The following is a 24,502-nucleotide window of genomic DNA, read 5'->3' as shown; positions in this document are numbered from 1 at the left end:
AACTTGGTTATACAGTTAATGAATTTAGATTGCACTCTTCTAGTACTTCTCCCTGTGGGGCAGTTTGAAAATGGACTGCCGAAGAATTTTTTAACGAATAGTAAAGTTTAGAAGAAAATCTTTCATTAAAGTTATTTCCTACTTAAACTTCAGTTCTCGATTAAAAATGCATAAATATATACTTGCATAATATATACTTGCATAATATATACTTACATAATCAAGTTTGAAAACTCTCAATTTGTAAACAACATATTTTGTCACACTAAAAATGTAATTGTTCTTAAAAAGTCAATTTTAGTCGTAAGGTCCTTTTCTTCTGGCACGGTCACATAAAAATTTTATACTTTGGTAGGGCACGGCACAAATAAGGTTGGGAAAAAATATTTTTGTTTTTGTTGTTGTTGTTGAAAAAACAATAAAAGCTATCAAATTTTTTTTTTCAATAGGGAATTTATAATTACACTACTTAAAGATGGTGCTAGGATGAATATACAGTACACGTTTTTTTTGCTTTTTTTTTTTTTTTGATAAAAAACGTGTTTGTAAGAAACTAGAAGTCCCAAAATCTTAAGAAGCTATTAGTAACAAGTTACTTTTCGATAAGAAACTTTATTTTGTAAAGAATTCAAGAAATATTTCTTAAGTTGTGTTTTGTTCAGGGACAAACCTAAAAATATGAAAAATCTTCAAAATTTGTCCTATTCTTATCCTATGGTTCAAAAGTTTTGGCTATTTAAATATAACCCATGTTCGCAAAGTTATACAGCCATAAATTATACTTTTATAATCTAAGCAGATACATAAAATGCATTAAGGAATTAACCTAAGGATTATATTACATTGAATGGTATTGGTGGAACTCAATTAATTTTAGTTGACGAACTGTAAAACAATGAATTTTATGTACTTTTTCTCTCTTTTTTAATCTGAAAATTAAGAAACTCTTAAAGAAAAAGTCTAATTTTTTGAATTTTTTAACGAAGATTAGAATATTCAAAAAACATGTCAAAATATATATATATATAAAATTATTGCCAATTTTTTTGTTTTTAATCTATAGAATTAAAAAGATATCACCGTCTCATTTAAAAGTTTCGATTATCACAGTTAACATTCTCTAAAATAGTGACACCATATGAATAAATAATCTTTCTTGGATGCGATGCATTTAAAAGGCCAATCGAAGGCGCCTGTTCACAACACAAATGTTCGCCGAGAAACTGTTTGCTATATTGTAATGAAATTATTCTTTATGCGTTTATTTAAACTTGCGGACCCATTTAATAACTTGTTAAAATTGTTACAAAGGCAGTTAAAGCCAAGTTATCGTTATTATTATTGATTTTACTTGTGTAAACCAGACCTTACAAAAATGCACCACCCACTGAATACTTGATTAACGATGTTATTTTTAAAATATTAAGCTTAAACTATTTTTGAACGACAAATAAAATGTAGAATAATGTAGAATACGGCATGGTAATTGAAATATTTTAGCGTGTCAATTTCAAATTTGTATAGGTGTTACAAACCAATTCCTAATGAGAAATTTATTCAATGTAAACGTACTTACAATTCGACTAAGCGATTTAAAGATTTACCCCACATTGAATACACAAGAGCTGCTTGTTGGATAACATTTTCAGAATACTCAAACAATAAACTAATACTTTGTGTCTTTAAACTTTGACTTCTTTAAAAAGTTTAATGTTTGCACTTCTTCAAGAAATTGAGAACAACTTTGTAAGTCGAATAAAGATTGAAAATTAAATTGTTAGATGTCTCACGACAAAAACACAACATTTTTATTGATTTAGTTATTTAATACATCTGTTATCAAAGTTCTTTCCTCAATGACGTAAATTTTCACATGCTGCAAGAAATGCTAGTTGCTAGGTAAACAAAATCAAAACTCAATACGAATGAAATTAAAACTAAATTTAAAAAATGTTGTTGGAGGCGAAAAATCGCAACTGAGAACTTAAAGTCAGGTCTAAATTCTCAGATTCCATTTAACTTTATGAATTTAATGTTTAAAATATAGATTTAGTTTAAAAAATATTTTGATGTTTTTCATGTGTATGGGGTTTTGATCTTAGTGTTTACAAAATGGTTCGAGCCGATCGAACTTTGTAAAGTTGTCAAAAGGAAAAACATACCGCTGCTGATCGTTTAGTTTCAAAAAGTTTAAAAAAGTAATAGCACACTCTAAAGGACATCACTTGAAAAGTATAATTTATACAACTCAGAAATTACACAAACGCATATACAAAATATTGGAAAATAAATGTAACATCTAAATAATTATTACAGTATTAAAATAATTATTTCACTATAAAGTGCAAATTTTTTTAATTATTTAAAAAAGTTATATAAAAGAAATAGACATTTCTGATAATCAAAAAACCAAACTCTTAACTGAAACCTGAATTCAATTTGAGAAAGCTACTACCTCTGAAATGAGGGCGTAAAGGTTTTATGGTCACTGTTATAGCGAGACTCAAACAGTTTTCATTTGTGATAAATATTTGTCTATCATGCCCTGATTACTTCACTGCTTCTTTTATTAAATTTTGTTCTGATAATGTAAAATCAACTCGCTTTATATTGCGCAAAATTCGTTTTTTGGCTCATAGGCTGCATGTTCATTTGCATTCCAATTGGTTGTGACATCGTATTTTGTCCAATACCAATTTGCATTCCTACATTAGGACGAATAGATGACATATTTTGCATTCGTATAGGAGGTTGCATACCTAAATTATTATGAACCATAGGCCTATTCATCATTAAGTTTTGCTGTTGCATGTTAAATCTATTTATTCCCAACTGCTGTTGTTGATTAACGTAGTTATTCGATAACTGATTCATACTTGGAAGTGGTGCTTTCTCTCGAGTTGCACCTGGGCTTAAATAGTCTAAGCTTATGTCAACTCCAGTATTTGCCCAAAGGCTTTTTTTACCACTATCAGAGTTGGCCTAAAACATTACGCAAACATACAAAGCTTAAATTAGTGGTCTACAAAAGTAAGAAATATGGAAGGTGCATAATTAGAATAAAGACCGATAGGTGAAATATCTGAGATTAATATGTCTGTGATTTTAGTAACAAAACGATCAGTTTTAAAGCAGTTTTTACACTCCAAAAGATATGATTTTTTTTTTAATACGCATTCACTTACATTAAGTTGATGACTTCCCAAAACACCCATGTTAGGTGACTTCATTTGAGAGGATTGAGCTTGATAGGTTGGCTGTATAACATTGGCTTGGTGTTGCAGCCCAATTAAATTTGTCTGTTGCATTACAGATGGCATCATCATAGATTGCTGCTGTTGTAAGTAATAATCACTTTGTGACATGGTATTGAATGTTTGATGATTTTGAGGTGTTGCATTTACATTCTAAATATTAAAAAAAAAAAAAAAAAACTCATTACAAAAGACATAGAAATGAAAATCTTTAAATTAAAAAATAAAGTTTCTGTTTATAAAAAGTAAAAATTAAGGTTTTTACCTGATTATTAGACATTAAATCAAACTGTCCAAAGTTAACATCAGCAGAATTATTTAATGACATTTGGTTCAAGGATTCAAATGAATTGAAATTTGCAAAGTCATCATTAGAGTTAGATAGGCCAACATGAGCTAAATCAAAATCAAAACACAATTTAACAAAATCTATATGTGGATTAGTTTATGTATGCAAAACTTCAAAAACAAGACATACATGTTGAAGAGAAGTCACCAAATAGATCTCCTTGAGAGTTATTTGTAATTGTAGATACTGGAATGAGGGCCGGGTAAGGTAATGGTGCTGTTAAAACATCTGCAAGATCATCAAATGCAGTTGGCTTAGTTGGAACTGCAGTAACAGAAGGAACAGGAGCAGAGTTAAATTGAGAAAATTCCTTATTTTCGTCATTGGAAACTTTTGGCAATACTTTACTTTGAGGATTTCCTAAATTAGCAGAGGCACCAAGATCTATTATTTTTTTAGGCGAAGCAGATTTACGCTGAGAAGATTGAGATTCATCTTTATTTGTTAAACTATTTTCACGTGGTGTTTTAAATTTGTAAGAATCTTCTTCTTCTGATTTGTATTCTTCAACAGCTTCCTCTCCACCCTCAGGCTCATCTTGGTAAGTATTATGCCTAAACCAACAATTTACATTAAAAAAAAAAAAACAAACATAAAAATTGTTTAAACCAAACAAAAAAAACCAGCCTAAATAATAATAATAATAATAAATTATTTTCAAATAATGAAAAAAAAAAAAAATTAAATTACATAAAAAAACAAATCATCTTTTGCAAAACATGTAACTAAAATTTACTTAACTAGCTGAAAATTATCTATACAACTTTTATTTACTTTATTCTAATTTTTATTTATTGTGAACCATCTTTGTTTTTAATAATAACTAATTCCAAAATTACTAGGGCTTAAACTGTATTTAAACATTTTTGGAAACTTTTAATTTGAAATTAAATTTTGACTTTTACTCCCTATTTATTTCTATTTTAGTTTCTTCGCAAACCAAATGTTATTTATAACTATTTTATCTTAGTTTAATCATTTCTTATAAAAGGTTGCATAAAATTGCTGACCAATTTAGCTTTTTTTTTGAGATTTCAATGAAAATCTGAAGTTTAAAATACAAAGAAATGGATTGAAAAGTAGTAAGCAAAGCACCAAAGTGGCAAATGATCAGTGTGAAGAATGTCTTAAGGAATGGCAACATTCAACACCATCCAGGTTTTGGTAGGTCCAAAAAAACTAATAAACATGAGAATTAACTTTATACTTTGTCAAATAAGAGCCAACCCTCACAAGATTAATATGGTGTAAAAGGAGAATTGCATGGTATTTGGAAGTTCAGTGATGAAAATAATTTTAAAGGAACAAATATTAAAAGTTGAGCTCTTGTTTAAAGATTTAAATCTGAAAGGTATAACATATATGCTTTAATTTTAATAGAGTAGGTTTGTGCAATATCTATCAACAAACACAGTTCCATCAGCAGGCATGCTGATTAATCACATCGAATGGTTGCAGTTTCTTCCATCCAAGTTTTAACTTGCTCAGTAAAAACTTAGATGGAAGAAAATTAAATAATTTTAATAACCTGACCACACATATCACCTGACCAGCTTGATCACCAGATTTAAATCCAATCAAATCTATTTGGTCTTGGATAGATAAAACATAAGCCAAGGGCTGAACAGGGTCCATAATTTTTCAACCAAAATTAGCGAAAATCTTATTAAATCAATGCAAAATTGATGCATAGCTTGCAAAAAAGGATGAGGGGATACTTAAAATACTAATGTTAATGTTTACTGATGTTGAGCTAATTTTTTATTTATTACAGTTTTTTTATTGACATTTTAAATTATTATACTGGATAACATTTTAAAACATAATTGCAGGTTTTAGTATAGCATCTTGCTGCAAGATTTACTGTTATAAAAAATAATTATCACATAATCATAATTTATCATAAAATCTGTAGAAGTTGAATCACCTGCTAGGCCTAGTGTCATATTCGCTATAATCTCTTTTACCGGGTCGGATGGAATCAATGGTGTCTCTTATCTGTTGAAATGTTGTTTTTTTACTGAAATCATCATCATAATCGCTTCGATTTTGAGAGGTGTTCATATCTCGACTATACCTGTCACCTAATTATATAAATATATTTATAAGTTATTCATCTCACACAGATTATTAACTGAAATTTTAAGGGTATGGCTTGATGATTATAATAAGTTTGAATTCTGTAATGTCTTAAAAATTTATATTGTCATAAATAATGTTGAGCAATATAATAATCAGCAAAACAATTTTAGTTGGCAAACTTTTTTAAAGTTAATTTCTGTGTAAAAAATAACATTTCTTCATTCAAGTGCAACACACCTTTTATCATGTGAAAGTGATACATAGTAGCAATACAATGACAAAATTGTACCCTTTAATAACCAAATCCCTTCAGTAATTCCTTTAATAATCTTTTTAATAATTTAAATCTTTTTAATAATTTAAATCCTTTTAAAAATTTAATGTATTAAAATTATAAATTAATAAATAATAAATAAAATTATAAATTTAAAGTATTAAATATTTTATAGTTTAATAGTCAAATCCCTGAAAAGTTTATAAAACCAAAAAAAAAAAAAAACTTTTGTCACAAAAGTCTCAAATGTTTCAACAAGTAATTATTACTTTTAAAATTTATCTGAGAACTAAAAAACTAAAAAAACTCACCATACTTACTATAAAAGTTGTCTTCTATCACATTAGATGACATGCCCACATACTTATCTTTGTTTTGCTTTGAGCGCTTGCGCTCATCTCTTAGACGTGCATCATCTTGAACTAAATCTATTATTTCTTTAACCTTATGACGAACTAACAAAAAATCAAAATTTCATTTATCATTTAATTTGAACTACATGTATTTTCTTAATACTGATATGCTTACAGAACTTACTTTTGCCATGTAAATTTTCTGCTATACAAGCAATAAGAGATTTGGAAAACTAAATTACCATAAAATAATCATTACGAAAATTGTTAAGAGTCAAGACAGTGACAGAATCATAGATAAAATTCAGAGGAGATTCAGCCAAACACAAGAAGGTAATGCCAAATAAACAATCTTGAGAAGGAACAGCAATATACAGTTGCACACACCCATAATATCAGGAAAAAAACACAATGTTTTGTTTTTTATTACTTTTTTTTCAAAATACATTTTTTAAAAAATTTTTATGTTAGGTTATTTTTTAAGTTAAAAAAAAAAATTAACTTAAAAAACAACTTAACATAAAAATTTTTATTTTTTAAAAAATATATTTTGACTTAATTGCTCATGAAAATTTGCTTTTCATTTAACTTTAAACTGGAGGTACAATTACTTTAAAAATGGTAAACAAGTTTAAAGTAACTTGAAGTGAACTAGTCAGAAGTTTAGGATAAAAACATTTTGCTTTTATTTTTGTACTGAAATTTAAAATTTTTCAACTTTCATTCTTTTTGATAGAATATTCTTGCAATACACTCAGCCATTTTAAAACTTATTCTTTAGAAAAAATAAAAACATCCAATAAATGGAAAAAAGCATATAAATGGCTGCACCCAAAAACCAATCGAAAGTAGAAGGGCCTAGAATTTTTTTTAGGTATTTTTTTTTTTTTTTGGCTTTGAAAGATACCCCAATATGGGGTTAATCCTGGTAGGTATGAATTCTTAAAACTTGCATATGTTCTTTTGCTAGAATGTTAAGTTGATAACAATTTTTGTCACACACCCCAAAAGCTTCATGGACTAGATTGGTCATTATTTCTGAACAGTTTGGAACTTAGACATGATTTTTTGTAGGAGTTAGTTATACTTCTCTTAGTATGATTGTATCACTGCTAACTTATATTTTGCAGAACACTTCAATTTACCACAAAAGTCATATTGGTTTTTTATAATTAAAAAAATTTAAAAAGATTTATAGAGCATTACTCTAAGAATTCTGTTTGTTGTCCATAAACAAAACTAACATTGCAGTCTGAGGAATGAACAAATAGTTTTAAACATTTGACTTTTTTTTTTTAAATTTAGATTTGTCTAAAGGAAACCAAAATTTGCATTAAGAGTTAGAGGATGCACACTGAAGAGCAATCCATCCACAAAAGCTGATCGTGACAAATTTATCTCATCATTGTCTCTTAACGCAGGAGTGATACAACTGTTAGATCAACTTAGCAAGAATATGAGGGAGAAACAAGCCATGTTTACAGAGTTCAACTCAATGAACAGAAAAGTATTTATGTTAATAATTGGAAGATTCCTCCTATGTAAACTCATGCAGTTAGATGCAAGCAATGTCCTATCTGTTTACAAGTCATAAAGTGTGTTTAAAATAGATGGTAGAAAGCCTATAATGATCTTACCTGAATTTATCTATTTTTTTATACTGACCAAAATGTTGTTTTTGGACATCTTCTATGTTGCCTAATCCATGGCTAGAAATAAACCAATATAAATCCATTTTGACACATTTCCTTCTTTTACTTCGACATTTTCTGACCAAGTGGTTTTTGGGGTGCATCCACTTATAAATATCATGACCATTTGATTTGATAACTTTAAATGCAATAAACACTCTCTTTTATTTTACCAAAACATCAGAAATGTCAAAAAATTAAATTTTTTGATGGAGCAGTTTCTTAGTTCTGGTAAAACCTTTATTGCTAAATAAGATTGCTTGAACAATTATAATACTGAAGATTTGTAAGGTCAAAACCATTAAAAACTTTTTTAATGCTGTAGAAGAATGCTTGCATATTTTTGGTGCTTTTCATGAAAACATGCAGACATGTAAAATCCTTTGTTTTACTGTTTGATAGAGATGCAGTTAAGAAAACTCCTAAACTTTGAACATGCAAATACAAGGTAATAGATTCTTACATCAAGAATAAAATAGCCTAAGGGACATTCTTTGTAAAAATCTACACAAGTAAATTTTACTGATTAAATACTTAAAAAAGAATACACCAAAAATATAGTTCATAATTTAGTAGTTTATATTTTTGTAATAAAAATAAAAAAAAAGTTAAAATAAAATGCTTTATCTCTTTAAAAAACCATGCCAAAATAAATAATTTTTAAAAACCAGCTACAAGTGATTCTTATCATAAAGGCTCTTTTGCAGCTTTCAAAAAGCAACTGTGTATATGATAGTATATAAAGTGTTATGTATAAAAATAAGCTCCACTCACTGTTTAATCCTTGGTCCTTTCCAAAATCATCAATATGCTGGTAGGATTCAAGTTGTCGCATATCAAATAAATGATCACGAGCACTTGTTACTACACGCTCTGACCCATTAGTTATGAGATAGCGCAATAATAAAAGACTCTAAAAACAACATACAATGTTCCAGACACAAACAATCTTAATAAACTGTTAAGAAATAAGACTATTTGTTTTTTAGTTATAAAATACTAAACTTTTTAAACTTTAAATTTATTTAAAAAAATATATATTGGTTATATATAAATATACACACACATATATATATATATATATATATATATATATATATATATATATATATATATATATATATATATATATATATATATATATTGGTTTTATGAATGAAAATCAAAGAAATCATCAAGTACAAGAAAATTTTTAAAAAATAATAACAGAAAAACAGAATAACAAAGAATAAGTAACCTACCTTGTATACCCTCCTCCAATTTTTCTGCTCCAGCAACATTCTTTTCCATAACATACCCATCACTTCTGGGAAATGTTCATAAGTGTATGTAAATTTTGCTAACTCATTCATTATTGATCCATGTGGGCCCCATTGATCATCATTTGTGGCTTCACGAACTTTTGTTTCCACTTCTGTATAGTTCATCACCACATTTGTGCTAAAATATAAAAACATACTACAATGTTAATATCTTAAGTTGGTTTTACAATGATTAGATTATAACTGATCAATCTTGCCAAGTAAGAAGGCCTGCTACCACTACTACTGATCCATAAATTCAATCATGTACCTACTTTTAAAGAATATATTTCATAAAGGTACTTTTAAAATATGAATAAACAGCACATACACTTACATGATGGGTCAGTAATATGTGACACAATGTATCCAAACAATTGGTATTTTTTAAGCACATGCAAACACAGATATGAAACACATGACTTATACATTTAAAACATACAAAATATTTAGTAAATTTAATACACAGGAATATAAAAAATCGTTTATAGAACAATATGTTTAATAATTTAGAAAGAGTAGGCAACAACAGAAGCTATTTTATTACACAGGTAAATAAATGCACTTACACTTTGTCTTGAATTTCACGTATTTTCCACATTTTTTTGTCAACTGAAGGTTTTCAGAAACAAAACACTATTCAACGGTAGAAGATTTAATAATGCTTATATAATAGTGAAATATGTATTGTAACTAGATCTAAATGGCAAAAATCAAAATTTTATCACGTAAAAATGTTTAAGGACAACAATAATGGTAGTCACTACCGCGCCTGATAAAAGAGATCTGGGTATTATCAACGTTAAAAAGCATTATTAATGCATGCTTACTTATATATAGCAGTTGTTATTAGTATTTTTTAATTTAACTTGAAATTTATTAATGCCAAAAATTTCTTAATATCACCAAGAGTACTCTGCGATGCATTCTTGCTTACGCTAAACTTTAAAGGAGCCGAACAACACAGTTCATGCAGCAAAATGAGTCATTGGACCCCCACTAAAGGTTCTCATTTCTCTTCTGCACCATTTCACAAAAAACACATTTAATTTATCATGAATAATGCAAATGAAATACATTTTTCATCAACATTGAAAACGGTTAAAGAACTTAAAGTTATCATACTCTACTTTAAAACTTAAAAACTTAATGCTTTTGTTCGCCGAACCTTCTAGTGTTTTTCAGTGCAACATCATATCATCTTGATCTCTGACATACCTTGTAGGCCTCACAGATTTACTGCAGACATACCTTAAAGTATCTGCCAAATGTTAGCAACTTTTTGATGTCTTTTCGGAAAAACAAATTTCGGAGCAGAAATATTATTTTGACGATTCTATAACATTGGTAACTCATCCCAAAATTATGACCCCTTCCCAACTTACCCCGTCTCACTACCTCCCCCGCCCACCTTATTACCCACCTCCCCTCTAAATAGATCCCCCCTCCCCCCGCTTCTACGTTTCCGTACAAATTATTCGTCTTGTAAAGGGAATACCTCTTCGACTAAGTTTTAGGACGACAGGACATATATTTCTTGGTGAGATCCTAGTATATACTTAGATTTTCAAAGTCCTATATTATTTTAATAAACAAGTTAGAAATTTATTAATCTTTCTTTGATTGGTTTTTTATGAATCAATGTAAAGATAAGTTGCATTGATCTGAACAGTGTAAATATAAATTGCACATCTGAACTGACTTGGTATTTAATGTGAACTGATCTTTTACCTTAAATAGAGAAATTTAATTTTGCATCTAAAAACATGAATTAGAGCAGTGTTTTCCTAGTCTTTTTATACCATACCCCACCTAAGCATTTCTATGACTCTTTTACCCCATATGTATCATGCACATAACTTTTGTTATTCAAAAGTTGAATTATTCACTGAAGACCTGGTTAACCTAAACTTTAAACCCCTTGCACCTGTGAGGCTACATAGGAATCCACTGAATTAGAGTTTACAAATGTTTATGTTTTTAGAGAGAAATGGCTGAGCATTTGACTCCAGAACAATTAGCTCGAACTGGATGGCGATTTTATTTTAATACTGACACTATTCGTGGGCGCAGTAATGTAAGTCTTAAAGAGACTAAGTTTAGTTTTTTCTTTAAACTAAGATTTCAATAAACAGTTTCTATTATGTTCTAATATACTTCATTAAATATATTTATCAATAATTGCATAATTTATCATTTTAGTTGGTAGTTGCCAATGTTGGTTTCTTCTTTGGTGCATTTCTTCTATATAAGCTCAGCAAGAAAAAAGAAACACCTAAAGCGTCAACTCATTAGTGAAAATGATTATTCATTCAACAACTATGTAAAACAATAAAATTGAAATAAATTTTCTTAGTTTTGTATTGTTGTAGTTAATTTGTAAGAAACAAAATTTATTTTTAAGATAAGGATGTATATAAATACCATTATAAGGTGAGGTAATCAAAACTACCTTCTTTACCGTTAGAAGCAAGGTTAGTTCTTTCAATAAAAATGTATTGTTTTCAAATGCATTTCCCGATTTGCATCTATTTAAAAATAGTTCTGCATGTTTTAATAATTCTTTAAAGAAGATAATTTTTATGTATCCTAGCCATCAATTCTTGATTTTTTCCTAATAAAACAAGCTCTTGATTAACTTAATTTTAATCTAAGACCAATTGGATTCAATAATGTTTAACTAATCTGAAGTAGAATAGAGTTTTTTTTGCATGTTTGACAGCTATTTATATATACCTAAGAGTTGTTACTTTTTAAATGGCAGATGTGTTAATTTCAGCCTCAGTTATTAGTATATACAGAATGTCTCTTTTGGATGTGGATTTAATTAACAGAACATCTGTTTTGCACCCTAAGCCTGACTTCCATTTTACATATGGCACTGCTGGTTTTAGAGAAAAGTATGTATTAATTATGAAAGCTCTATCAAAACCTTTTTTTAAAGAGGTTTTTTCTGTAACTTTAATTTTAAAATTTAAATTTAAACTTTGTAGAGCAGATTTGTTGGACTCTGTTGTGTTTCGAATTGGACTGTTAGCTGTACTTCGTTCTAAAGTAAAGAATGGACGTGAGTGAAGTCATAAGATTCATTTTAATTGGTTTTTCTCTAAGTTAATATTTGTAAAATTTCATATACTAAATTAGACATGAATCTACATTCAGTTTTATTAGTTCTTTTATTAAAGCAGCTGTAGTAGCAATCTAGTTTTAATTTTTTTCATCTTGGATAGGTTTGATCTTAGTAGGATACTAAAAGTCTAAAGTTTTTATCATAAACTTATAAGTAAATCATTTGAGCTGTACAAAAAAAGTTAATAGAAAAAAATAATGGATTTACATCACAGAAATGCCTGAAATGCAAATCTAATACAATGCTGCTTTCATTTATTTTAGAAACTATTGGTGTGATGATAACAGCATCCCATAATCCTGTGCAGGTTTTGATTTATGCTGAATTATGTTTTACTGTTTGTATACTTAGTATTTTAAGAAGAATCAAGAAAAATAAACTTCATTAAGATGTGGAGCATAAAATGAATGCAATACACTGATCATACTTTTTTGCTCCACAAGGTGTGGTAGTGATTTGGGGATTAATTTTTGACTAGGTTTCATGATGCAAATAAAAGTTTCCTGAGATTTCTTTTTATGAATAAAAGATATTTTAGTTAACTTGCCTGGTACTATGACTGAATATAGAGAACTAATTTTTGCCTGGTACTTGCCTGGTACTATGACTGAATATAGAGAACTAATTTTTTATTTATTTAAAAGCTTCAAATAAACTTTCAAACATTCATTATGAACTTGTATATAGTTTTACAAAGCTTTGTATAGTTTTATCCTCATCTCTGACTTTAAATCCGGCTTTTAACCATTGACTTACAATTTACAAACACGTCTAACTATAATTGGCTAGTTATAGTAATAATTTTGTTTACTTTCAAAATAAAATCCTTCTTGTGTGCACATTTTCAGTGTGTTTTTCCATATGCATAGATGTTCACTTTTATTTAGGACAATGGAATAAAATTAATTGATCCATTGGGTGAAATGTTAGAAGAATCCTGGGAGGAAATAGCTACACAGTTGGCAAGAGCAGCGTAATTATGCTAAGAAATATTATTCAAATAAAGTTATAGTAAATCCCAAGAAAATGACGCCATATTTTTTTAGTGACAATAGGCATTTATCAGATTTTTAAAAACTGATCATCAGTCTAACTAAAAGAAATTATTTACTCTTAAAATGTGCACAAGTAGAATTAATAAATTTACTTAGGTTTTCCTTATTATTTATCTTAACAGAAAAATTCTTTTAGAAAGGTGTGCACAAAAAGAATTTCTTCACACTTAAAATTGAGTGGTATAGAAGTTTTAGTTGCAGTAATCTAGTGGTATAGTGATCTCTGTGGCAAAGTCATTGCAGATCAGTGATAAGTGGTACACTGATCTGCAACAATAGCTTTGCCACAGTTTTTTTTTTAAAAAATGGTTAATGCAGATTGTCTTTTTGTTTTTCTTTTTTTTTATGTAGTAGTGTTTATAATTCCTTTTTAGTGACAATGAAGTAGCAGCAACTTTATCTGCTATTGTTGAAATATATAATATTGATCTTTCAGTTGTGGGGAAAGTTGTTGTGGCTAGTGATACAAGGCAAGATCTCTTTTTTTATCTATTTCTAAAAGTAATCTTTGCATTTAACTAAACATATATATATTTTTAAAATAAATAGTGAATAGTTACAATGTTCTATAAGGTTTGAATATTGTTTTGACAGTCTGTTAATTTTCTTAAATAGGCCTAGTAGTCACGCTCTTATAAGTTCTGTTAAAGAAGGTGTAGAAGTTCTTGATGGGTGGTGTGATGATTTTGGTAAGATATTTTAAATTTTAAATAGCTAAATAACTAAACATGCTACAAATAGACAAAGCTTTAAAAAAGTTTGCACTCAAAATATAGTTAATTTGGTAAAAAGGAGATTTAAAAAAAAGCATATTAATAACAGGTAAAACACAGCATAATGGAATTAATTTATAAAATGTCCACTCAAAACAGTTTGCATTTTTGACACAACCATTTACAGTTATAACTAAGATTTTAAAAATATTCTGTTAAATTCCAAAAAAGTAAAATAGGTTTAAACAGGTGTTGCCAGAATTTTTGTTGTTAAAGATAGGTAACTTCTAGAGATAATGCAGACTTTGAATTTTTTATATATACTTATTTCAAATAAGAATGTTTTACAAAAAATTGCTGTGGAAAGAGCCTGGAACTAATAGTAACCAGAAAATTTGGGTCCCCTGCCCCAAATGTGGATGAAAATAATATTAAATGTAAAAACTTTCTTATTGCTTCATGATGGCGACATGTTAAGTTTACAATCTCTTCCACTTGGGGAAATATCAACTTAAAAATCACAGCTTTTTGAATGTTAAACAAATTTTTCACTAAATAAGGATTTTACAGATGAATTTTAGTCTAATTTGTAATAGTACTGTTTTGAACCAAACTAATTTTCAAGCCAAATATACAATTCATTATTTTCAAAGGTACCATGTAGAGCATTTGAAGATGAGCAGATCAAATTGGAATTAGAAGGCATAATGTAAGTCAAGTAGGTTGGATGCAGAATAACATCCTATCAGAGCTCCTGGATGGTAGTTTTTATGAGGTGTGGAATTGTCATGTTGCAGTAACAGTTCACAAAGATAATTTTGTTGTTTTTGCAGGATAGCTGCAGCTACTCATCTACTTGTTTAGTTTCTATCAAGCAACTCCTAATGAAGGATGTCCTCAATTCCCCACCATACACAGGAAATAATTTTTCATGAAAGTGGATCTTGCTTGACATGTGCCATTGATTATTTTTGCTTACCTACCCTTTTTGTGGCTTTATGTTAATGTTAAGGCACCATTTTTCATCTATAGTGACAATTTTAGATAAAACTAGGCATTGTTGTTGGGCAGCCAGGTGATATCTAGCAAGCAGAGAAGCAGCAACAGTAACCCTTTGATTTTTATTGTTTTGTCTTAGTTGGTGAGGGACCCAAGTTCCAAGCTTCTGGGCTTTTCTCATTGAATCAAGATGATTGAGCACTGTCTGTGAAGAATAGTCAAGTTGTTCAGCCAGTTTTGAGTTGGTTGGCCATTTTCTTCTTGGAGAAGGGTAACTTATCTCTCTTCATCAAACTCCTTTGGGCACCCAGACCAAGGAGGATCACTTAGCTCAAATTGACTATTTTTAAAATTGATCAAACTATTTGGGAGATGTTCTTTTAGCTATGAAGCCTTCTATGTAAATGGAACAGATGTTTCTGATTGCAACTCCCATTGCAAGCCAGTTGCTTTAACAAAAAATTTTATATAAATAAAAGAATAGCACAAATTTATTGAACAACCTAATAGTTAGTGAAAATACAAATAGAATTTTAAAAAAATTTGGAATAATATTTCAGCCCATAGATTTTTTTTTTTTTTTATCAAAACTGTGGTACCAAAGCTTAGATTTTCCAAATTCTAATTTAAGTACAACTCCCAACATTTTTTCTTTAAAACAGTTTTACTTTAAAATTTAAAAATCATGTTAAAACATGTATGTGTATCTCTTAGAAAATATTACTGAAGGCAAATGTAATAAAAATATATGTGCAAACATTTATGTTGTTTAAACCATTTTTAAGTGAAAAATAATTGCACATAAGACAATTATACCATAAGACCAACTCCAAGGCTTTTTGTTGCTCAAGATATGTTAATTCAAACTGCATTATTAAACTAGACTAAAATTCATCTGTAAAATGAATTTTAGTCTAGTTTAATAGTGCAGTTTGAATTACCTCCCCTCAAATAGATGGGGCTGCAAATTTTACATGGTCACCATTTTTAAATGATAAGAAATTTTTAATGATACTTAAATTTCTTTGAAGAATTTCAATCTTGTTTAAGATACTACAGAAAGATTAATTTTTTTTTATTCTAAAAATTTGAGTCCCCCCATTCCAAATGTGGAATTTGGAATGGGGGGGGGGGACTCAAATTTTTAGTATAAAAAAAAATTAATCTTTCTGTAGTATCTTACAAGATTAACCTGAAAATCACCTTAATTTCTTGACATCAGTATGAATAAGTTACCTATTTTGAACACTAAAAATCCTGGACCTGTTTAAACTTTTTTTTTTTTTGGGATGTTTTTTTCAAAGTTTAGGTTATAAAAACTGTACATGTTATGATGGTATCAAAAATGCAAAGCTTTACTGGTGGATATTTTCTAAAAATAAATTTTTTCCCCTATGGTGTGAAAGGAGTTCAATCCTCTGTTTAAATTTTTAAATTTCTTTTTCAACATTAACTAAATTTTGATATTGCAAAAATTTTTAATAGACAGTTTTAACTATAGTAATGTACACACATGCATACATACACACATGCACACAGATGAAGACCATACTGGAAAAACGATCAAGCTACATTTTTATTGTTTTGAGTAAATTAGATTTTAAACTTCAAAAAACCATAGCTCGCTTTTTTGTTAAGCTAAATATCTGTGTAATTTGATCAGCTTTCTAGTTATATAGTCAATTATTATATAGTTAAACTGCAGCTGAATATAACAGGGGCAAAAACCCGAAAAAAGCAAAAATGTAGCTTGATCGTTTTTCCAGTGTGGTCTTCAGATATATATAGATTTATACATCTCGCAATGACATCTTGATTGAAGGTTTCTTTGCAATTTTTTTTAATTAAAATTCCTTAGCAGCCTAAGTGCAATAATTTGCTGTTTTTAATTGGCTTCCAGCATCAACTGCAGAAATGAGATAGGGTTTGCTTCCATTATGGGTACTATGAGCAATTATAGTATCATTACTGCCTGTGCTCCAACCATCTTGATATGGGTAACAGCACAATCATCAGTAAGATCATTTTTCATTGAATTGATTACTTCTTCATTTATCTTTACTAGGAGTTCTGAAGATATCTTTTTTCTATTTAGTGGCTTGTATCCAGGTCTAAGTTTTTTAATCAGTTTGGTAAATTCAAGATTTTCTACTACGTTGAATGGTATAATTGCTGAAAAGAAAAACCTTGCAACTTGAAAATCTAGTTCACCTTTTGATTACTTGTTGTTGTTGTAGCAACAAATTTAGAAATGGATGTTTGTAATTCCATCTTTGTTGGAGTTGAAAAATTGAATAATAAGAAGCATCATTAACAAAGCTTAAATGATCTTGCTCTTCATCTTCTGACTGGTTAGACTTATTTGATACTTCAAATGTAGATGGCTTTGAGTCTAAAACTGATATCTTGCTAAATACTTCTGCAGAATCATTAGCACTTCCTTTTTTCTTTCTTCTGCATTTGTCCAAATGGCTCTTAACTCTCTCTATTTTTTTAATTATACTCTCTTTGCAATAGGTACATATTACGTTATTTGGTTGATCACTTACTATGGTCACTTTATCCATTCTCAAGCCTTTATTTCTTCCAAAGATACTTTGGCAAGTTGAAGAATGTGTAATCTACTTACATTTTAAAATTTTTGAAAAAATTTTTCTACATACATTTAAATTTTGTTTTTGTATTTGAAAAAAATGCAATCTTAATTATTAACTAAGCTATTGTATAAGACGATACACCTGTAAAAATAAAAAATTTCTTAAATAACTATAAAATAATCCAGCTTTGATACTAAAGATTTGTAGCAAACCAGAGATTTTGTATTAGCGTAAACCCAGTTGGGTTAGAATTTTGCTCCAAATCCTGGCTTTTTGCCAATCCTGCATTTCAAGATCTTCAAGTATATTAAAACATTTGAATATTTGCAAGTAATTTTCTAAGATTAGCTGATAATGCTTCTCAAATTTTATTTGCTAATAGATTAAGCTTTTTGTAAAATGCTCCAATGCATCCTGTTCTGGATTTTTATTTAAAGGAATTGACAGTCGTCATCAATCCTTCTCTGATTTATTTCTCAATTTCTCTGATTTATTTGATCTTTGTGATCTAATTTGTTCTTTTGCTTTTTTTTTTCAATATTTGTCTTATGAGCTTTTTATTTTAGTGGGCAGCCAATATTTGTAACTCTAAATAATGTTTAAATGAGTTAATTTTTCATGTAAAAACTTTAAAGAAGGTGCCTCTTGACAATTGTTGTATATGAATGCTAATAAATGAGTAAATAAATGTTGAAATAAAAAAATTACAAAAGATTTTTGTTTTGTATTTAAGTTCCTTGATATTAGCAAAGTTTCTTCATAAATTTTATCTTATAATGTTTGTCTAAAGCAAAACTAAATAAAAATAATAGTTGATAGTTTTTTTTTTTTTTTTTATCAAATTGGAAATTGAAAAATGTGCTTTAGATGCATCTCATTTCAATAGGCTTCAGATTCATCTGATTTTAATAATAAATAATTGTTCACATTAAATGCAAAATAGTGACTTCTGCTAAATTTGTGGTGTTTTCTAAATTTAGTTATTAATTTGCATTTTGGCTGAAAATGATTGCAAAAATGTAGGAGCATTATGAAAAAGTAAACCCTGGTTACTTTATAATATTACGCCTGTTATTCAAGTAAAGTTTAAAAAATTTTATCAATGGATTCTAATTTTCTAATTCATCAATTCATTTATGTATTCTGTTACCATACAGCATTCATACTGCCGTTATTATGAGTTAGGAATGTAAGTAAGCAATAATTTCTGAAACAGTATTTAAAAGAAAGGATCAAACCATTCTATTTAAGGTTTGCTGACGACCCCTCAGTTACATTATATTGTTTGCTGTATTAACACTGATGGAGCTTATGGAGAACCAACTGAGAAAGGTTATTATGAAAAGTTTTCCAGAGCATTCCTCAATTTAAAGAGAATAGTAAGTTCATAAAATATTCTTCATGCTTTTTTATTCATTTAAAGATATAAAACTACTCTTTTAAATTTTTAAACTTTTTAAAACAGTCTTTTAAATACAAGTAAATAAGTTAATGTTGTTCTGTTGTTCATATGCCTTAACGTAATTGAGACAAACATGATGTTAAAAACTTTAATATCTATTAATGAGTTAGTTTTAATGACCAAAAGTTTTTAGTTTTCTAAAATCTGCTTTATACAGTTTGGGGAGCGTAAGCCTAACACATTAATGGTAGATGGTGCAAATGGTGTTGGAGCTATAAAGATTCTAGAGATGTTAAAGTATTTAGATGGTACTCTTCAAATACAGCTATACAACAATGGATCAGCTGATGTTCTTGCTCTTAATAAAGATGTAATTTTATTGTAATCTTATAAAAAACGAGTTTTTAAAGTTACTTTTTAGATGATCAGCTAATATTTTTTTTTTTTTTTTTTCTTTTTCTTTTTTATGTTAAGTGTGGAGCTGATTATGTCAAAACTCATCAAAAAGCACCTGTAGGTTGGTAGATTATCTAGAAACAAGAGCAGAGGGGGATGTTAAGCAAAAGATTCAAAATCAAGTTGTGCATGAATAATATACCTAGAGAATGCCAATTTTACATTTGAAATGTGATATATTTAAATAAAACTTTTTTGTGTCTCCGAAAATAATTCATTTGTTTTAAAAGGAATGAATCTGAGCATTGGGAATCGCTATCTGTCTTTTGATGGAGATGCAGATCGAATTGTATACTACTATGTAAATGCAGGTAAAGGTTTTTTTTTATCTTTTGAATCGTGAAGTATTCTTGTTATAAGGTTATAAAATGAATGTTCATTACAGAGTTGATTTTTTTAAATGTTTTTAGATGGAAAATTTTGCTTGCTTGATGGTGACAAAATAGCAACACTGGTATTTTTTATTGTTGTTATTTCAAGTGCTAGCATATTGTTTGTGTGAATATGCATTAGTGTGTGCTCTATTATAGAAGTGTATAGAAAATGACAGAAAACTATTAGTTTTAAATGATTTTAATTAGTTGTATGCTTGAATTTCATTTCATTAAATTTTGTTTTGATACAATTTTTTGATTAGTTGAATTTTTTTTTTTTTTTTTGAGATTGCTGCATTTATAAAAGACAAGTTAAACATTGCTGGGATTGAGCTGACTAGAGGTTTGGGTATGTGGTTTGTGTATTTAAATTTTTGATGAAAATCATTTTTAAATGTTTCTTTGCTCAATTTTGTAGCACTTATTGCGTGGTAATCTCAGAAAAGAGAAACACAAAGTTAATATTTATACACTTTTATTGTTTTATAGCTTTTTTTACCCAACTTAGTTTGTTTTCTTAGGTGTTGTTCAAACAGCCTATGCTAATGGAAGTTCTACAAAATACTTAACACAGAAATTAGTAATTTGTTTTTATTACGTTCTTATTTTCTAACAGGAAGCCAACTTTACCAGAACAATATTTTGTGTTTACAAAAGCTTTTACTTTGTTATTACCTTAGAATGTTCCGGTCGGCATCACAAAAACAGGTGTCAAGCATCTTCATCACAAAGCTAAAGAGTTTGACATTGGTGTTTACTTTGAAGCTAATGGCCATGGAACAGTAAGAAAATATAAACTGTATTTATTTTTAGTTTCTTTTTCTTCTTCCTTGGCATGTTTTATTGTAATTTTATTTTGAAAGTAAATTTTTTTCTAGGTAATATTTATTTTATAGGTAATATTTTTTTTATAGGTAATATTTAGTGATGAAGCATCAGAAAAAATAAGAAATCCTAGAAAAGATCTCAGGTAAAAATTGAAAACTAGAAGTTGAAAAAAATTGATAACTAGAGGCTGAAAAAAAATTGAAAACTAGGGGTTGAAAAAAAATTGAAAACTAGAGGTTGAAAAAAAGTTGAAAATTAAAGGTTGAAAAAAATATATAATAAAAGTTTTCCTTTACTTTTTGTTTTCTTGCTTTTTTTCTTTTTTTTGTCCTTGTGGTGTTCTGTTGTGTTTTAAAGTTTAAAATTTTTTTAGCAATAAACAGAAAGAAGCAGTTGATAAACTAAGTGCATTTATGGAACTCACCAATCAGGTGATACAGAGTTCTATATTTTTAACTTACAATTTTTTAAAAAGCGTGAATTTTTTATCTTTAAGTAGATTTTATTTTTTCATTTTCAGTGGATATGATTAATGCTAATTTATTATCATTTAAGTATACTTATTCCTACTTAGACTGTGGGTGATGCAATTTCAGATATGCTTTTAGTTGAATCAATTTTACATGAGAAGCAGGTTTTTGATATTCGTTTTTTCTTTTTCTTTTCTTTTTCTTTGTTGGAGAGAAGTTTAAAAAAACCAATTACTTAAGCTTACGTATCAAATTTTAGTGGAATTGCGTTGAATGGGACAGTGAATACCAAGACTTACCCAACAAACTTGCCAAAGTATTTGTAAGTTTGCTTTTGCATATCTTCTTTCTTAAAAGAATTTTTTTTTTTTTATAGCGTTTTTTTTTTTAATACACCTGTGTCATTTAAGGTGAAAGATCGTCGCATATTAAATGTAAACCATGATGAAACCCGACTGATCGAGCCAAAAGAACTTCAGCAGAAGATTGACGAAATTGTTAAATCTTGGCCTCATTGCCGTTCATTTGTCAGGTGATTAGTTGTACTTTATTACTTGGTTCCATTTGTAAGAAATGCAGACAAATCATTTACATGTTTGAAGTAATGTAGTTAAGGAAATAATATTTTTGTAAAAGCAAACAAAATGTCTGAAAACCGCAACTTCTTAAAAAACCTAAATATGTTAAGTTAAAGGCAAAGTAACAGCTCTTTGTGCTTGCTCAAAGCTCAACGCTCCAATTCTGTATTTCTTATATCGATCACGATATTCAGTTTATGCGTCCTGATGGATAAATTAGTTTCTTTGATAAAATATTGAAGATGATAAACCCTTTTGAATTCTCTAAAAGCGATAATAGTTGATTTGATTGCAGGTTTGCAAAAGTCAATTTAAATCAAAGAGCATTTTTAAAAAATGAACTTAATTTTATTGTGAATTTTAGGCCTTCTGGTACAGAAGATGTTGTTCGGGTCTATGTCGAAGCCGAGTCTTTGGTATGGATTCTTTTTTTTTTTTTTTTTTTACTCGAGTTGTTTTAAGAGCTTTACACCCATGTGAAATGTCCCCTTTTTTTTTTCGGAAATAAATTCGACTGTTTCTCTCTTCATTAGAGTATAACCGAGAGCGTTTGTGGTTTAGTCTGCCAGGCGGTTTATGATATGTGTGAAGGCGTTGGAATCCGCCCAACTGCAGATTTAACTGGCTAATTCTTTTGTTTCTGAGATGCAACGTTGTGTTATACAATTTATATAATTTTCATTTATTATGTTTAATAATCCAGTGAAAAGGTGGGAATAATGGAAGGTTAATGCTACGTCATTTGGCTAATTGCTTTATAAATAAACAAAGGTTTAAATAAATATTTAAAAAATATATTAGTTATAATAATTCGATATTTCATTTTAACCTTTTATTTGGTCAGATTAAGGTAGGATTTATATTGAATAACTTTTCTTTATACATATATATATATGTTCTTAAGGTTTTTTTCTTTTTTTTCTCTGATGTTTCATAATTAAACGTAAAAAAAATGTAGAACCACGACAAAACAGGCCGTTTTATGTATAAAAAGTTAAGGGTTTTTTTTCTTTTTTTTTTTTTTTTATAAATTGTCATAAGTTTCTGGTGAATTTTCAATCTTTTATTTTATAAGTAAACAATCTTTCTTTTTGAAAAAATTTTAAATTCATAAAAAATAGCTTTTACTTTAAAAATTTTGTTCTTGTTAAGTTTAAATACTAAAAAGTACCCCTTATTTGAAAATAGATTTTGGTGAAAATATCGGCGGAGTTTCTTAACCCGCATCGCTTGCTTTAATCTTAGCAACTTCTATCATTTCGCTAGTATTTGTCAACTAGTATTTGATACACTGTTGTGATCATAATTTGTAAAAAATTTCGCAGTATACATATATCTTATATACATAAAAACGAGCAGGTTTACTGACTGCGACCAGTTACTAACTTCTATATGAAAATGTTCTCTAGTTTCGGTTTCTTAAACACAATCTAAAAGCCATAAAAAATTCTATAAGAATCATCTTATACTCTGTTGGCACTAACGATAAAAAATTGTTTAATAAGTATTTTAGCTAAAAAATACTCATAATAAAGTGTCAACAGTAAAACTATTTAAAGCGCATGCGTACACAGGATAATATCACGCACTAAGAATTTTACAGAAGTTCTCCAGTGTTGTCGTAGTCGTGAATAATTCGCATAGAATCTTTACTTTGGAACAAAAAATTGGAAAAAAAGCCAAAAAAACAGTAAGTAAACACTCCCTTAAAGTTGCGTTGAAAATGCAATGTTCTTACATTTAATTCAGTCGCATTACCGACGCATAAAACGAGTTAATGCTTCTGAGATTAAACAAGTTGATACTACAGAAATTAAACTTAAAAGCAAAGTTTTAATTTTTAAACATTTGCACAAACAGAACTCGTTGGTAAAAAAAGACTTTGAAAATTAAAACAACACAAAACTGTCATGTTTTTCAAAATCAATTAATACTGCCCTATTAATTTTTTCCTTAAAAAAAAATAGAAATCTTTTCTGTAGTATTCTGGCTTAACTTTTCGGAAAGAAAATTACCAGGTGGGATGGAAATAGCTCACAAGCGAGGCTAAATTTCACTAAATATCTTTTTCATAAGAAGGAGGGGATCTCGATGATTTACTACAGAGTTACAAAGTCACCTTTGTAACTCTGTAATAAACCATTTAAGAAAAGTATGAATGTTATTGATTAACTCTGTCTCTAATCATCTGAACAACTGAGAAGAACTTGTGTCGATGTAGAAATGTTTTACTTCTGAATTTCATAAGTTTAAGAAATCAAGGAAAGAAAGAGGGGGACATCTGGAGTGAAATAGTTCCGAATTTGAAAGAAATGAACTTTGTACCAATATTTAAAGTTGATCAACGTGCTGTGCGCAAGTAGTTTGGGAAAACAAAATTCTAGAAGAAAGATTCAGGTAATGATATCAGCCTGAACATCCCAGGACAAAAAGTTCTATTGAACTTCTTTAAGCTTTTGAAACATATGGCCTATAGAAATTCAATAGAAATTCTGTAGAACTTCTATAGAATGTCTATTAATTTCTAGAGAACTTGCTATAAAACTTTTTTTTTATATTATATATGTAAAAAAAAGAAATTTTATAGGAATTTCTA

General features: G+C 28.5%; 2 protein-coding genes, 1 long non-coding RNA gene and 1 pseudogene across 5 annotated transcripts; 2 read left to right on the top strand and 2 right to left on the bottom strand.

The window, feature by feature from the left end:
- Nucleotides 1-2,202: 2,202 nt before the first annotated feature.
- LOC145202382 (clathrin interactor 1-like) lies at nt 2,203-10,093 on the bottom strand. Of its 2 annotated transcripts, none has more exons than XM_090082186.1 (9): nt 9,874-10,093; nt 9,245-9,443; nt 8,778-8,916; nt 6,271-6,414; nt 5,531-5,687; nt 3,733-4,157; nt 3,520-3,650; nt 3,186-3,407; nt 2,203-2,982 (listed from the first exon to the last, which is right to left on the bottom strand). In XM_090082186.1, the coding sequence occupies exons 1-9, from the start codon at nt 9,903-9,905 to the stop codon at nt 2,596-2,598; spliced, it is 1,836 nt and encodes a 611-aa protein (XP_089938312.1). In that variant the 5' UTR covers nt 9,906-10,093; the 3' UTR covers nt 2,203-2,595. The 2 variants fall into 2 exon arrangements, with proteins under 2 accessions (XP_089938312.1, XP_089938313.1); XM_090082187.1 differs by having other exon boundaries at nt 6,280-6,414.
- A 624-nt stretch (nt 10,094-10,717) lies between these two features.
- Nucleotides 10,718-11,665, top strand: LOC145180489 (uncharacterized). Its single transcript, XR_016450807.1, has 3 exons — nt 10,718-10,844; nt 11,289-11,381; nt 11,507-11,665. It is a non-coding gene; the product is annotated as an uncharacterized LOC145180489 (long non-coding RNA).
- Nucleotides 11,666-12,043: 378 nt separating this feature from the next.
- Nucleotides 12,044-22,699, top strand: LOC145180224 (phosphoacetylglucosamine mutase-like). Its single transcript, XM_090082188.1, has 21 exons — nt 12,044-12,204; nt 12,298-12,371; nt 12,698-12,741; nt 13,322-13,407; nt 13,864-13,959; nt 14,105-14,178; nt 19,050-19,177; nt 19,418-19,570; nt 19,675-19,717; nt 19,887-19,967; nt 20,067-20,110; nt 20,319-20,379; nt 20,552-20,610; nt 20,711-20,812; nt 20,945-21,000; nt 21,232-21,289; nt 21,433-21,492; nt 21,588-21,650; nt 21,739-21,860; nt 22,271-22,322; nt 22,440-22,699. Exons 1-21 carry the CDS (start codon nt 12,062-12,064, stop codon nt 22,533-22,535), a joined length of 1,695 nt encoding a protein of 564 aa, XP_089938314.1. The 5' UTR covers nt 12,044-12,061; the 3' UTR covers nt 22,536-22,699.
- LOC149891105 (uncharacterized) lies at nt 16,888-19,274 on the bottom strand (annotated as a pseudogene). The gene has a single exon (XR_016450505.1). The product of XR_016450505.1 is annotated as an uncharacterized LOC149891105 (transcript).
- Nucleotides 22,700-24,502: the final 1,803 nt, after the last annotated feature.

The sequence above is a fragment of the Hydra viridissima genome, unplaced genomic scaffold (genome assembly GCF_058129835.1).
Source record: "Hydra viridissima isolate aposymbiotic clone 2 unplaced genomic scaffold, HvirCarnegie_v1 scaffold_3, whole genome shotgun sequence".
In the NCBI taxonomy this organism is placed as follows: domain Eukaryota; kingdom Metazoa; phylum Cnidaria; class Hydrozoa; order Anthoathecata; family Hydridae; genus Hydra; species Hydra viridissima.
This window is presented reverse-complemented; position numbering and strand designations above follow the sequence as displayed.